Source organism: Sorex araneus, chromosome 3 (assembly GCF_027595985.1).
Source record: "Sorex araneus isolate mSorAra2 chromosome 3, mSorAra2.pri, whole genome shotgun sequence".
Taxonomy (NCBI): domain Eukaryota; kingdom Metazoa; phylum Chordata; class Mammalia; order Eulipotyphla; family Soricidae; genus Sorex; species Sorex araneus.
In genome coordinates, this window is record NC_073304.1 from 172,137,449 (window position 1) to 172,153,103 (window position 15,655).

Below are 15,655 nucleotides of genomic sequence, written 5' to 3' on the forward strand. Positions count from 1 at the left end.
CCGGGCTGTCGGGTGGGGGTGCAGAGAAGGCCGTCGCTGAGGGGATCGCGGCTCGGTCCAGGGGCTCATTGCTGAGTCTCGTGACTCGGAGGCCCGCAGCCCGAGGAGGGCCCGTGAGCTGAGACGCACGGACTGTCTGCGGCGGCTCACCAAGGCGCCTGCCCGCTCCTGTCCACTCCGTCCTGTGGCCGGGAGAGTGCCAGGTGTCCACACCCAGCCGCCAGCCCCTCGGCTGTACCTGCCCCAGACTCGGCACTGACGGGAGACTCGGCTCGGCTCCTTCAGGGCGGAGACGGCCTCAGGGCCTCCAGCTCCTCCACTGGGGGGTACAGGGCGGATCCCCCCGACTGAGCTACCCCAGCACCCGCTCTTTCCCGAAGTGACCCGCGTGCGCCCAGAGCGGCTCCAAACCGCCTTCCCGGCCCTGCCAGAGGCTGCGTGTCGCCCGCAAGCCTCAGGGAGCTGCTCTGTCCGTGGAAGTGGCTTGCCTTTTCCGGGCCTCGGTTTCCCCACTGTGAAAGGGGGTAGTAAGGACTGTAGGGAGTCCCTGGCGGTGTGGAGGGGGAGGGTCCTGGCCTTGTGACGGGCGCAGGACAGATGCCCTGGCCCCCACTTTGGGCTGCACACAGGTGACGCTCTCCCGGAGGTCCACCCGCTGCTGCCTGGGTCTGGGCCCTCCCCTCCCCCGGCAGCGGCGACGTCCCAGCCTCCTTCCGCGCAGGTGGGCGTTCACCCTGATCATCATCTCCTCCTACACGGCCAACCTGGCCGCCTTCCTGACTGTGCAGCGCATGGAGGTGCCCATTGAGTCCGTGGACGACCTGGCAGACCAGACGGCCATCGAGTACGGCACCATTCACGGCGGCTCCAGCATGACCTTCTTCCAGGTAAGCCCGCAGCCCCACCGGGAGAGGCCCCGTGCCCGCCGGCCCCCCAGGTCTCCTTTTGGGGGGGGCCACGGAATAGCCCTGCGAGGGGCCCCCAGAGGCCTTCGGGTCAGCCTCGGCCGTCCCAGGGCCCTGCCCGAGTGAGTGGTGACACGTGAGCTGCTGTGATCGCATGTTTGTCCCGGGGTGTGCGGGTGTCGGAGCCTTGTGGCACGCGGCACCAGCGCGTGGAAGGAGGCTTGTGTGTGTGTGTGTGTGTGTGTGTGTGTGTGTGTTTGTGTGTTTGTCCCGGGGTGTGCGGGTGTCAGGGCCCTGTGGCACGTGGCACCAGCACGTGGAAGGAGGCTTGTGTGTGCGTTTGGGCGGCTCAGGGCAGGCTGGATTCTAAACACATGACGAGGCCGGGGCTGGGCAACCTTCTCTCTGTTTGGATGCTTAAAGCATCATTCTCGGGCCCTGCGGACCGCAGGCAGCCAGCAAGAAGCAGTGTCCGTCCCGTGACCTCCCGTGACCTTACGCGGCCCGCAGACCAGCCTCCCCCCGCCCAACCCCAACTCTTGCAAGACTAGAACAGCACGTCCAAAGGCCGAGTGAGGACACAGGCAGGGACGAGGGGGCAGCACCACCCCGGGGTGGGGAGGGGAGCCCCCCGCTAGCCTCCCAGCACATCCTCCTCCAGGTGCCGGCCGTGACAGCACGGGCTCAGAGTGACTCGGTCGCCAGGACCGAGCACCGGGCCAGGCAGATGAGCAGCCGTGTTGCACGTCAGAGGCCCTCAGCCCTCGCGCCAGGCGATCCCGGTGAAACACCGGCTACTTCCCAGTCTCGGTGCCTGCTGGCGCGGGGCCCGTGAGGGCGGCGGGTCAGGGCTCGGCAGGTCAGGGTCTCAACGTCCAGCAGCCACTCGGTCTTGTCAGCGTTTGCCAGAGCACAGCCAGCGTCGAATGTGTGCGTGACCGGAGGGTCGGGGGTGAGGGGGAGGGTCTCTGCAGAAGTCTCGAGCCGACTGAGCTCACTGCCCCGGACCTGAGGGACGAGTGGGGGACGCTGCCGGAGCGTCCCTGCTGGGAGGCCGGCCGTGAGTGCCTGTGGGGCGAGACTAGCCCTCCGGGCAGAGCAGAAAGAGTTTGCAGGGCCCGAACTACCACCAGCGGCTCCTTCGTCTCTGGGAAGAGGCAGCTGAGGGCAGAAAGGGGGCTGCAAGGGGGCGTGTCTTGCGGCCGCGGGGCCCGCCCTCCGGGACCAACCCCGCCCCCCGTCTTCCCGGTTCCGTGCAGAATTCCCGCTACCAGACCTACCAGCGCATGTGGAACTACATGTACTCCAAGCAGCCGAGCGTGTTCGTGAAGAGCACGGAGGAGGGCATCGCCCGGGTGCTGAACTCCAACTACGCCTTCCTGCTGGAGTCCACCATGAACGAGTACTACCGGCAGCGCAACTGCAACCTCACTCAGATTGGGGGCCTGCTGGACACCAAGGGCTATGGGATTGGCATGCCAGTCGGTATGCAGGAGAGGAGCCGCCCTCGGGGGGGCCCGGCTAGCTGTCCCCGCCGAAGGCAGCCCCCCGTCTCTCGCACCGCGGGGTCCGGGGTGGGCGCTCCCCAGCCAGCGGGTCTGTCCCCCGGGGCCCGCTGACCCCCCCGCGTGGTGATGCTCTGGGCACGGCAGGCCTGTGCTTCTCCTGCCCTCGGGCCAGTTCGCTGTTGATTGGCATGTCCACCCACCCCCCTCGTGCAGGGGGCTCGAGAGCACAGGCCCCAAGGTGTTACCTCTGCTGGCAGTGGCCCTGAGAGCCGTGGACACAAGACAGAGGGTGCTGATGCGGCGAGGTGGCCCTGGGAACCAGCCACGACACTTGCCATGTGTGGACTCGAGTGCCAGGGTGACTCAGAGTCACCTGTCCGCCCACCCTCCCCCCACCCCCCGCGCCCCATCATCTCCTTTGTGGAGCGGGAAGATGTCTGGCTCCCGGGAAGTTGTCCCCGAGGACAGGAACGCCCTGGAGAGGAGCAGGGACGGGCGGGGACGGGGAGGGCTCGGGAGGCATGGTGGGTTTCCCAGCATGCCCTTCCCCTGTCACCCAGGCACCCACCGCAGGACAGCAAGGGACAGGCCGGAGTGCAGGGCGGAGCCTCCCTGATGCGGGGCGCTGTCAGCCACGGGCGCGGACAGATTGACACCCACACCTGCTTGGGGGCCGAGTGCCCCGGTGGGGGTCGCTCTGATCTGAGTTGTCAGGTCAGGTTCCCGGTCCGTCCCGCACGGGGTTGTCACCAGGGTTGGCCTGGGTGCCAGGGCCCGGGGCCCCGAGTTCCGAAGTTCCGAGTGGCCGAGTCCCGGCCCTTGAGCACGGGCCATGCGTGGGCTCCTTCCCGAGCCAGGCGCCAGCAGCCACGTCCGTCCTTGGGGCCGGGCGTGGTCGAGCAGCGGAGGCAGAGTGGCCGTGGATGAAGTGAGTAACAGGGGAGTAGGTCAGCCACTGGTGGGGCTCCCCTGGAGCTCAGCTTACACGCTCCCCTCGCACCCAGACCTGGCGGGGAGCGTCGTCTCCACACGGGCTCCCGGTGCAGAGGCCCAGAGCGTCATGCAGGGAGCATGGGTGGGACAGGGGCTGGGCCTGGGGTCACGCCCGGCTTCTCCTGTCTGTGAGGGGCCCTCCCCAGCCCACCGAGGAGACAGACTGTAGGCCCCACCAAGGGCCTGCCTGGGGGAGACAGGCTCGTGCCGGCCTGACGGGGAGGGAAGGCTGCTGGGCGCGGGGCCCAGGGGCACTGCTGGCAGGTGGGAGAGAGAGAGCAGGGCGGCCTCCCGCCAGCGGGGCAGAGACCGCCCAGGACCACCCGAGAGTGGGGGGCTGGGGCACTTGCCAGCCTCCCCACCTGACACCACCTCCTCGTCCCAGTGGCTGCTCGCTGCCGGTGTGTCCAAGGGCCTGACGCAGCTCTGGCCTCCTCCGTCAGCCGGACACTGGTGGCCTTGCGCGTGATGTGGCCGCGCAGAGCTGTTCCAGCCTGTGGACCCAGGCCGGCAGCGCAAACATCCAGGAAGGGAGCCGGCCGGGGCTCGGGGCTGGGCGCTGCTTTGCCTGTGGGACCTTCTGTTCCTTCCGAGCAGCCCAGCCGTCCCCCTGGGCCGTCTGCCATCCCCGGGGCCTCCCGGGGCTTTCAAAGGGCCTGGGCCCCTTTGTCCTGGTGACCTCTGACCCCAGCCCGGGCTGGCGCACAGAGACCCCACCGAGACCCGGTTCCATTCAGGCCTGTTTTGGGGTATGAATTCCTGAAGCCAAACTCTAGACTCTTCCATCAGGGGGGAAAAGGTTCTGGTTTTGTTTTCTGTAAAGAACTGTGAAGGCGTGTGTGGGTGAGGCAGGGGGAGTGGGGGGGGGGGGGCGGGGGTGACAGTCAGGCCCCCGGGTCCTTGCACTCGGCGGGCAGCTGTGGGCGTGTGAGATTCAGGGAACCAGAGTCCACCCCCCTCGCCCCGTGCCCCGAGCAGATGGGGGACTTGCCTGACGCCCCAGGTGGGCTCTCTTTTCCCAGGGCCCTGCAGGTAGCTCAGGGCGGGTACAGGCTTGCAGTGCCCTGGATGTGGGCGTAAGCTTGGCACCGGTGCCCCGGGCCCAGAGGTGGTGGCACAGAGTCATCCCAACCAGACGTGGCCGCGGGCGGCAGGGGCCAGTCGGGGGGGAGGGAAGCAGAGGCCCTGCACGGCGGGGAGGGGCAGAGGGCCGCGCAGCGGGCACTCACCTGTGTTGTGGACTCTGCCCACCCCCAGGCTCCGTCTTCAGGGACGAGTTTGACCTGGCCATCCTCCAGCTGCAGGAGAACAACCGCCTGGAGATCCTCAAGCGCAAGTGGTGGGAAGGGGGCAAGTGCCCCAAGGAGGAAGACCACCGGGCCAAAGGTAGGGGCGGGGCGTGGATGCACACGCACTCACACACCCGTACGCATATGTGGGACACATCCACACATAGGCACAGACGTACATTCACACACACTCATACACTCACACTCATACCTCTGTACGCACACACATGCACCCTCACACACTCACATGCACATACACTCCTGCATATGCATACAGTCACTCATACACGTGTGCGCACACACACACACACACACACACTGTCCGCTCCGGGCATTGACAGTAACAAGCCCCGAGGGAGGGGGACACGGCTGGATGCGACTGGGGTCAGGCTGTCCCTGGACCGTGGCGTGCTGTGTCCCCTGGCCCCAGAGGTCTGACCTCCACACTGTCTTGGGCCCAACTCCCCGGGCCCGGCCCCCGCCCAGAGAAGCCTGGCTGTATCCCCTGCTCCCTGCATGCAGCCTGCCGGGCACGGGCCCCCTGTGCCAGGTGGTGCCATGCCAGTATTGCCAGTCTGTACCAAACAGTGTCGCTCTGCGCCAGCCTGTGCCAGTCAGTGCTGACCCTGCCAGACAGTACTGTCCTGCCAGATGATGCCAGCCTTTGCCAAACCTGTGCCGCGTGGTGCCAGTAGGTGCCAACCTATGCCATGCGGTGACAGTCTGCCAGTGCCAGCAGAGTGCCGTGTGGTATCTGCCTGTGCCCGGTATCAGGGGGCGTCAGTCCGTGCTGCCCTGAGCTGGGGCACGTTCGCTGGCCTGCTGGCCGTCCTGGTGGGTGATGGGAGGGAACAGCAGTACGCCCAGGCTGTGGGCACATGGCCCGCCCCACAGTGCCCGGTGCCCCTCACCTCGCCCCTGCCACGTGCCGTCTCAGGGTGTCAGGGTGCCCCGTGGTGGGGCTGTGGGACTGTGGGGGCGGGCCCTCGAGAGGCACGAGGAGCAGTGCCCTGGGGTGCCCTGGGCCCCGCTGGGGAGTTCCGAGGAGGCTGGAACCGAGGGTCTTGCCGCCCAGCCGGGGCCCCTACGCGGAAGCCCCCCAAGGCCCTCTGTTCCTCGTGCTCGCACCTTGCACTCCTGCTCACCCCCAGGACCCGAGCCGGCTGTGTTGTTGCAGGTGCAAAGCGGCACGCCCGACCTTGGCTCAGTGCCATCTGCATCTGGGTCCCGGGAGGCCCCGAGGCTCTGGGTGCCGGCGGTTGTGGGGTGGGCTCGGCAGGCTGGGTGCGGGTGCTGGGGCAGAGGGTCGAAGGGGGCTGGGCCTCGGAGGAGCAAGGACTCCACTACTCAGCTGCTGCTCCCAGGGCCCTTCTCTGGGTGTCTGGGGGTGACCACGCTCTCCGCGGTGTCCTGAGGGACAGAGGTCAGTGCCGGGAGCCAGCTGGGCAGGGGGGAGACTGTGCTTCTGAGCCGTCCTGCTGAGGAGCCTCTGTGGAGCTGCCTGGCACCCCGCTGCCCTTGCCACAGCCAGCAGCGCCCAGCTAACACAGTGGCCCTCGCCAGCATCGCGAGGGCGCCCACGCTGGGGGCCGTGTGACGAGCTCCAAGCCATGCGGGAAGGAGAGGCCACGGCGGGGTCTCAGCCCCTCACACTCGCCATCACACTCCCCGTGTCTCCTGTCCCTGACAGGCTGCTTTTCCGGCACATCTGCCCATGCTGGTGTCTCTGAGGCGTGGAGCTGCCGGCTGCCGGTGTGCCTGCAGGAGAGAGGGCAGGGACCCGGGCGAGGCCTCCGAGTGGCAGGGGCACGCTTCTGTTTTCATTCTTTTGAGGGCTTCCGGAACCCAGAGCCCCTGGCACGGTGGCTACAGCCGGAACAGGCCTGTAGCGTCCGGCACAGTCCCGTCCCCCTCTGTTCCAAACGGCTCCGAGCAGAGGGGCGGGTTCTGCGGGGCGTCTGCTCCAGTAGCCCGGCCCAGCTCTCAGGCCAGATTCCGGGGCGTCCTGGCCCGGGTCAGGCTTGTTGCCTAAGCACTACCATGTCACCCCGTGGCTGCGACTCTGCCAGCTTCTCTCCCGGCCTCTGGGCTCTGGGACCACCCAGCTCCATCCGCAGCTGCGTACAGAGGCGGCGGCCCGGGGGGCCCGCTGGGGAGTCTCCTGACAGGCAGTGGGCTTCCTGCCGAGCTGTTTCCTCGCCGCTCGCCGTTCCCTCCCCGAGGCCCTGGTTTTATTTATGCTCTCAATCCCGTCAAAAGAAGTCTCGCGAGCCCCTCGCAGAGGCAGCCCCGTCTGGGGAGTTGCATGGCCGTGGGCTCTGCGGAGCGATCGCCAGACCTGAGTGGTCGGTGGATTCCAAGGTAATCGAATCTGTTCATCTGGAAAAGCACGAGCACGGCACTGGGTTTCGGGGGCCCAGAAACACACGCACAGGCGGTGACAACACCCGGCTTCCCTTCGGGGGCGGGAAAGAGGCTCATGGCCTGGACCGGGAAAATCCTTAGCCATGGGAAGTTGGCCGCTGGGCTCTGTGAGAAGAGCAGCATAAGACATGTCCGTGTGGGGCCCGAGGGGCCGAGTCACCCCCTTCCTGCCTGGAGGTGGTCCCAGAAGAGGTTCCCAGCTCCCCGGGGAGAGGCCAGGCTGAAAACCCGAATGTGGGCGTCGAGAGGCCGCTGGGGGAAGATGCTTCCAGGGGGGACATCTGTCCCCTCGTCCAGTCAGATTGATTGCTGGGCGCAGAGGTGAGCGTGGCCTGGCCAGGGGCCTCTGTTCAGTGACAACAGCAGCTGGACACGGAGCCACGCCGGAGCCAGTAAATCATCCCGAGCAGCATCTGCCGAGACGCGCTCGAGGAGTGAAGGGGGTTTTATATGTCAAAGGCACAGCCGGACCGTCAGGATTCTCCCCCCAATCCCGCCCCGCCGCCCCCATCCCCCAGGGCTGGGGTCAGCGGGGAGTGCCAGGGAGAGGCTCGGGCCCCAGGACTTCAGGAACCCCAGCCCTGTAGCCGTGGTGTGGGGACCGGCAGTGTGGGAGGGAGGCGAGGACGCAGCGTCCTGGATCCACTCACGTCCCCTTGCTGGTCAGCGCTGCCCCCCCCCACCACCGCCACCCCCGGGCCAGGGACCTGCCCCTGGCATGTCAGATTCAGGGCGGGAAATGGGCAAGAGGCTACGTGCCAGTCTCACAGGGTCCGCATGGGACCGAATCAGAGACGCTCTGCGTGGTGGCCGGGTAGGGACTCAGGGCCCCAAGGCACCGCCCCCCCCCCACCGTGGGGTAGGAGGCTGTCGAAGGTGGAGGACTTCCTGGAGGTGTCCAGGCTTCCTTGACCGTCCAGCTGGGCTGCGGCTCCCACGGCTGCGGGCGTGAGGAATGCCGCCCTTCCACAGATGGTACTCCGGCTTCTCACTGACGCGACGCCAGGGATGGGGGGGTGTCTTGCCGGGACGGGGCTTGTGTTTCGAGACACGGGCGAGCGTTGGCCTCTCCCGTCCTTCTTCTGCGCCCTGGTGCCCGTTTTCCGGCTCCGCGACCACCGCCGTCTGCAGGGCCCGCTGGGTGTCCGTGACAGATGTCCCCGGCCGTGCAGAGGGGGCCGCAGACACCGGCTTCCCGGGCACCTGCCCTCAGACTCGACGGAGAAGGCGGCTTCGGGAGGGCCCCGTCGCCTCTGCAGAGACGCTGTGGCCGGGGGCACTCAGGTGGAGCAAGGGGTGGGGGTCCTGTGGGTCGGCCCCCAGAGCTGGCTCGCAGGGGGCCCTGCCCAGGCTTGGCCGCCTGCGTGCCCAGCCACCATGGGGGCCCTCCAAAGGCCTGCCGGCCAGCACTGTCAGCAAAGCAGTCCCTCCTCGGACGGGCGCCCCCGCCTGGCCTCTGGTCACTGTCTCCGTGGCCCCTGCGGCCACCAGCCCTGTTTTCCAGGCTCCGCGGGCACTCAGAACCCGGCAGTCAGTGTGCAGGTTTCGGCCCGAGACGGGGGCGTCCCTGCAGGCGGGGAGGGGTTGTTTGCAGGTGAGCACTGCGGGCCGAGCAGCTGGGTGGGAGGGAGGAGCCTTGCGTCTGCCCAGAGATCCTTCCTTCCAGGACGCCCTTGGGCTTCAGGGATCAGAGCCAAAAGACCCCCCTGGCATCTCTGGAGATGAGGTTGGCCCCAAGGGCAGCACAGTCATTTCGGGGAGGCGGGGGCTCCGGCCTGGGGGTCCCGCCTCCTCGAAAGGGAGGAGCTGAGGCTCCAAGACTTGGGAGGGGGCATGGGGGGAGCAAAGAGACAGTGCAACAGGGAGGGCACTTGCCTGGCCGGTGGCCGGCCTGGGTTCGATCCCCAGCACCGCCTCTGGTCCCCTGAGCACCACTAGGAGCAATCCCCGGGCTCAGCCAGATGTGGCTCGAAACACGCCAGACCCCCTTGGGACCCTCCGTGTGGACAGGCGGCCCCTGCTGGGCCCAGGGGAGAGGAGCGGGGAGGGGAGCGACCGGGGCTCCCCCTTGCGGGTGCCATGGCCCCTGGGGAGCAGGCAGGCAGTCGGGCGCGTGTGCCTGACGCGGGGGCGAGACGGTGCCCTTGTTGCTTGCTGAGCCGCTCCCCGCGCCATCTGCTCCCGCCCGACTCTGCCAGCAGCCTCTGCCGGCTCCCGCTTTCCAGGCGGCTCCCGGCGGCACGCGTGGTGTGCAAGCCTGGCTCCTGGGCAGAGCCCCCGCGCTCAGCGGCGTGGCCCCAGGCAGCCCCTCCCAGGGACTCCGCTTCCTCCGCTGCCGTGACAGCCTCGGCTCCTCCCAGAGGCTTTCCCGGCCCATCAAGGCAGGGACCCCAGCGCAGCCATCCTGCCGGGGGGGGGGGGGGTCTCCCCCGCACCGCCCGTGATCTGCGTCTGGCCAGGTCCTCTCTGGGCTGCCTGCCTGTGTGCCCAGGCCAGAGCCCTGGACAGGGCTGTCACGCTGTCCTTTGGGCTAGAGGGTGGGAGCGGCAGGGACCGGCCAGCTCTCCGGAGGGCTGCATGGAGGAGGACACAGCTGCAGGCCGGGCGGCTTTCTGGAGGGGCCCGGGCTGGGGAGGCAGGTAGCAGGGAGAGGAAGTGGAGAGGTGGGCAGGTGTTTAGGACGGGGGGGCTGCAACCCTGGGCATCTGCGGGGACAGGAGACAGGCCAGGGGTGAGCCGGGGAGGCAAGGTGGCACCAGGCCCCGCTGAGCAGTTGGGAAGACGAGAGGAGACAGGGAGCGGGGCTTTCCCAAAGGGGACAGGCGGCGGGCGGGGGTGCGGGTGACAGGGTCGACTGCTCCAGAACGTTCTCTTGGATCTGGACTCGAGCGTCGTCCCCGTGCTGCAGAACCCCAAGTTGATTGGCTGCCTGAGGGACCGAGGGTGGTTCTAGCAGCCCGGGACAGCGCCCGAGTTCGAGGCCTGAGGAGCCTGGGGCAGGAGGAAAGGTGGGGTCCAATCGGGCGGCCCCCCTTCCGGAGCCACGGGCTACCGAGGGCTTCTCACATCTGCAGTTGCATGTGCGACCTGAAAAAAAAATTATTAGCTCCAAATGCCAAGAGAAAACTGCGAAATTAAATTAAGACATGTTTAATTAAATATCTCCAAAATGTAACAGTGTTTCAACTTCATTAATTTTTAAATTTAATATTCATAAAAGCTTCACTCCATTTAGAAACAAATTTTTGGGATGCAATTCTTTTATTATTTTTTTTCCCCGGGTTTTACAAACATTCCCTTGAATGCACCATGATGGCCGAGAAATCACAGGGCAGAGAGAAATTAACTCTTTCTTTCCACTCTTTCACGAGGGAGGCAAAAAAAAAAAGATGTTTCCATCCGAACATTTCACACAAGACGTGGGTGCACTCTCTCATCGTTGCTCTTCAGACTAGGACTGAGAATGTAATGTCCCGAGGGCTGTAGAGCATCTTTCGTGGGTTCCCCCAGCCTGGCCTGGAGGAAGAAAAAAATGCTCACCAGGCAAGCAGGGGGCAGGGCGAAGGGGCAGGGCCGGCCCAGGGAGTGTGGACAGAGGGTGGGTGTGGTGGAGAGGCCTGGCCTGCTGGCAGAGGGGAGTCCTGCTCCTTGCTTCTCTGGCGGCCAAGCGACTGGCCCCATGCAGTGCTCCTCACCTGGGCACGGCACGGCCTGGCAGTGATGACCTCTGGGCTCTCCTTGTCCCTTGCCCTCCCTGGGCTCTCCCTCCGGCCTGCCTCTCGCGCCAGGCATGCATAGGAAACCGCTGCTTCCCACTTCCCAGAGGCCTACGCCCCAGCTGTCCCCTAAATCCGAGGCCGGGCCCTGACCGGAATCGCGGGGTGCCCTCTCTTCAGCACCCCTCGGGCCTCCCCCGCTCTCGTCCACCTGACCCGAGGCCAGCAGGTGTGTGCCGCAGGCTCTCGCCTCGAGTCTCTGCAATGCTTGGGTTCTCCTGTCATCCGGAACCAACATTCCCCTTTTCACCGCGCTGCTGGGGGTGTACGGGCTGCGGGCCAGAATCCACAGTGGCTGGGTCCGTGTCACATGGGGGTCCTCGGAGCCTCCAAGGCCGAGGCGCTGGGCTGCTCCGGGCCGGGAACTCTAACAACCCAACAGAAATCGGCATCCACGGGAGGCTCGGGCGGGAGCCCCAGGGCTCCACCGGGCGGGGGTTTTCTGCTCCTGTCCCTGGCTCAGCCTCCTGGCCAGTGAGACACCAGCTCTCCTGGCGAGATGCAGCCCCGGGAGCCCTCTGAAGGAGCTCCGTGCCCACGCGCCCTTCTGGGGGAGCTCAGGGCGCGGGCTGCCCTCTTGGTGTTCTCCTGGGTAGAGGCGGGTGTTTCTCTCTTAGCTAGGACCCTCCGTTCAGTCAGAGTTCTCTGTGTTGGTGACGTTCCTCTGACACTGGCGGCTCTCAGTGGCCCAAACCGCTGTTTAGTCACAAACCTCAATTCCAGGTCCAAGGCCATGGGGATGAAAGCACCCCATGTACTGCAAACTACAAGCGTGTGGCCAACCCCATGATCTGCAAACCATGTGGGAGGGGCCAAGGGCGGCCGTGGCCCAGGAGGGATGGAGCTCAGCGCTCTCGGACCCTGCCTCCGAGGGGCCTGCATGAGACCGTAGGCTTGGTGGGGAAATGTGTTCTAAGACTCTTGGGCCCCGTCCCCAGACATGGTGATGCCAGGGGCCGGGGGAGACACTTAGAATCTCTCTAACCAACTCCTTAGACGGTTCGGGTGGCAGCTAGGTCTGGGAACCGCAGGTCTGAGTTCAGTCCCTGGCACCGGCGAGATCACCCTGGGCACCACTGGGAGCTGCCCTGGTAGCCCCCAGCACCTCTGAATTCAGAGAGAGAGCTGTACGGCGGGGTCCTGGCATTGAGCCATCCGGTCAGTCGTCCAGTGTCACTGGGGGTGGTCCCCAGGACCCCTGAGCACCGCTTGGGAGCTTCTCTGACTAATGTTAGCCCCGGAGTCCCCTGAAAAACACCGCTTTCCAAATCAGTGTTTTAGGGACGTGTGTGACCAGAGAGGTAAGCAATTTTTCTAGCCATGGCTCGGTTAAATAAGGGCTTTAGCTCATCCCAAATGCTGTCTAGGGGCATTCAGAATGGCCCAGCACTCGGCACACTGCCACAGACTCACCACAGTGCAGCCGCCAGCGTCGCTGGACTGTCTCAACCCCTGGCAATATAGTTGTTTACTTTATACCAAAAAGGTTAGGGACACACCAAAGTCTGCATGGTGTGTGCGTGTGTGTGTGTGTGTGTGTGCGCGCGCGCACGCGCGCCCGTGCTGTGAGACTGAAGGTTCTTCACCGGCACCTGAGACACGGGGTCAGGTCAGGCAGGATCCGTGGTGGGCCCAGGCAGGCCGGTGTGTCCAGGACGGGTCGGGCACTTCCTTAGTGAGAGGAAATCACGGTGCCGGTGTGGCGGGCGCAGGCAGAGTTAGAAGGCAGCATTTTCAAAGGAAGCTTCTTCGAGTGGAAAAACATAAATAAGTGACTTAGATGCAGCAAACCCCCGAGGGACATGGGCCAGACTCTTCAGGGAGCTTCTCAAATGCGCGGGCGTTTGGGCATCGCATAGCCAGAGGCTGAGGCAGGTTTTGCCTGACCCTTAAGATGAATCCCCCCCGCCGCCCAGACGTCCCGTTGGGATCCCCTCCTTTTGAAGCCATAAGTACCCCTTTAACTCTGACTATGCGTGTGATCCCACCCCCAAGAGAACGGCCGTACCTCTCTGTACCTCTCAGACCTAAGTTCTGTCTGTCGAACTGATCGTGTCCCGGGTAGGGTCCTGGTAGCTTTCAGATCGTTAACTGATTGTTTGCCGTGGCTTTCTCACAGGACTGGGAATGGAGAATATTGGTGGAATCTTCGTGGTTCTTATCTGTGGCCTAATCGTGGCCATCCTTATGGCGATGCTGGAGTTTCTGTGGACTCTCCGACACTCAGAAGCCACCGAGGTAACTGCAGGGCGGGGGGGTTGGCTGGCAGGGGTTGGAGGGCGGGCCCGGTGCCTGCTGCCGTCCCAGACAGGGTCCTGCAGGGTGGGTGAGCCCAGTGGAGAGCCTCTGAAGCCCCAGGCCAGGGGTAGGGCAGAAGCATCCGCACGCAGTCACATGGTCCCGGGAAGGACACAGACCCTCCCTCCCTCGGCGCCCGTCTTGGAAACAAACAGCCCCGCAAATGCGGACGCCTGATTCGGGAGCAGCGGGGCCTCCCGCCAGCCTAGGGTGAGCCCAGCAGAGAGAGCGAGCGACAGATGCCCTCCTTCCCGATGGGAGCCGCGATGGGCCTCCACTTTCCCGTACCCGAGCCTCGGGAGCCCCGTGCGGGCGGCCGGGACTCAGGGCCCTAGAAGCAGCGCGAGGGTGAAGAGCCGGAGCAGCAGCAGGCGTCCGCCCTCGCTTCCCTCCGTGCCCGGAAGGCTGCTTGCTCCCTGCTTGAGTTTGGAAGCGCCTGGCCCCTGTCTCCGGCCCCCGCCCCTGGAGCCCTGTGTGGCCGGTGTTGTTGCCCTGTGCACTGGCCGTGGTGTAGATGGCCATGGTATAGACAGCCGCAGTGTAGACGGCCATGGTGTAGACAGCCGCAGTGTAGACGGCCATGGTGTAGACAGCCGCAGTGTAGACGGCCATGGTGTAGACAGCCGCGGTGTAGATGGCCATGGTGTAGACGGCCATGGTGTAGACAGCCGGGTGTAGACAGCCATGGTGTAGACGGCTGCGGTGTAGATGGCCATGGTGTAGATGGCCGTGGTGTAGACGGCCATGGTGTAGACAGCTGCGGTGTAGACGGCCATGGTGTAGACGGCCGTGGTGTAGACGGCCGTGGTGTAGACAGCCATGGTATAGACAGCCGCAGTGTAGACGGCCATGGTGTAGACGGCCATGGTGTAGACGGCCGCGGTGTAGACGGCCATGGTGTAGACAGCCGCGGTGTAGACGGCCGTGGTGTAGACAGCCGCTGTGTAGACGGCCATGGTGTAGACAGCTGCAGTGTAGACAGCCGCAGTGTAGATGGCTATGGTGTAGACAGCCGCGGTGTAGACAGCCGGGTGTAGATGGCCGTGGTGTAGACAGCCGTGGTGTAGACAGCCGCGGTGTAGACGGCCATGGTGTAGACAGCCGCGGTGTAGACGGCCGCGGTGTAGACAGCCGTGGTGTAGACGGGCGTGTGGCTGTTGGGGGGGCAGGAGCAGGCGAGGGAGTCCCGCGGGGTGCCGGCGGACGGCGGGTGACCCCACCCTTCCCCGCAGGTGTCTGTGTGCCAGGAGATGGTGACCGAGCTCCGAAGCATCATCCTGTGTCAGGACACTGCGCACCCGCGCCGCCGGCGCACTGGGGCCCCCCCCGCCCCGGCCCCCCGGCCCCGAGGAGCGCCGGCCGCGGGGCACGGCCACGCTGAGCAACGGCAGACTGTGCGGCGCGGGGGAGCCCGAGCAGCTGGCGCAGCGGCTGGCCCAGGAGGCCGCGCTGGTGGCCCGCGGCTGCACCCACATCCGCGTGTGCCCCGAGTGCCGGCGCTTCCAGGGCCTGCGCGCCCGGCCCTCGCCCGCCCGCAGCGAGGAGAGCCTGGAGTGGGACAAGACCACCAACAGCAGCGAGCCCGAGTAGCCCGAGGGGCGGCAGCGAGACGGCCCCGGACTCGCTCCATGCGGCACGCGGCCCGGAGCCCGGCAGAGACGGTGGTGCCCGGCCGGGTGTCCCCGGGACCAAGGACACGCGCCGGGGGGCCACAGGGACCAGCCTCTCCCCATGGGTCTTCTCCCTCTGGCCCAAAGAAGTGTGTGGGGTCCCTGCCCGCGAGGGCCCACGGGACGCGGGATCCCCGGAAGGGGCCCTGTACCCCAGGCCTGGCCGTCACGGAAACATTAAACTCCACAGGGAAGGCTTTTCTTTTCTGGATTTGCTATTTCTGTGTCCGCTGCTTCCGTGTCCCGTCTCCCCGCGCCCCGCTTTCCCTCTGGTTGCCTGTCCACCTGCTCCCGTGTGCCAGGCGCCGGAGGGGAGGCTGGAGTCGGGAATCTCGCGGGGCCCGGTCCTTGGTCCTGAATTTGGGGAGGGGATTTCGGGCGCACTCCATTTCCGGTGCTGAGCCCCCGGGTGTGTGGCAGCGGGGCCGTGGGAAGCAGGCGTCAGAGGGAAGACCCTAAGGCCCGAGGGCCAGGGGTGTGGGCCGGGGACGTCCTGGCCTGCCTCCCCGCCGTGGCCCTCGCTGGGGGGCTTGGCGGTGGGCCGGAAGGGAGCGAGGGGAGGCCCTTGCTCATGGGCAGGGGTGGGGGCCTGTTCGTCCCCACGGAGGGGGAGGGGCCGCCCTGTGGGCACGGGGCGCCTGTGCCGCTGTGTCTCTCACTCCCAGACCTGCCTGTGGGCCAAACCCGCCTCCACTCTCGGATTCGGTGAGTCCTTGCCTTGGGACTGAGAGCAGGTGTGAGTGTGTGTGTGTACATGCGTGCATCGGTGTGCGTGTGCATGGGTACGTGTGG

At 66.1% G+C, this 15,655-nt stretch overlaps 1 protein-coding gene across 1 annotated transcript in view; it reads left to right on the forward strand.

The window, feature by feature from the left end:
* Positions 1 to 14,921, forward strand: part of GRIK4 (glutamate ionotropic receptor kainate type subunit 4) — a 213,570-nt gene extending 198,649 nt beyond the window's left edge. The window contains 6 exon segments of the mRNA XM_004604757.2: positions 722 to 887; positions 2,165 to 2,390; positions 4,664 to 4,792; positions 13,015 to 13,133; positions 14,426 to 14,515; positions 14,517 to 14,921. Of these exon segments, the coding sequence (XP_004604814.2) occupies positions 722 to 887; positions 2,165 to 2,390; positions 4,664 to 4,792; positions 13,015 to 13,133; positions 14,426 to 14,515; positions 14,517 to 14,783 (997 nt within the window). The 3' untranslated portion in view covers positions 14,784 to 14,921.
* The last annotated feature ends 734 nt before the right edge of the window (positions 14,922 to 15,655 follow it).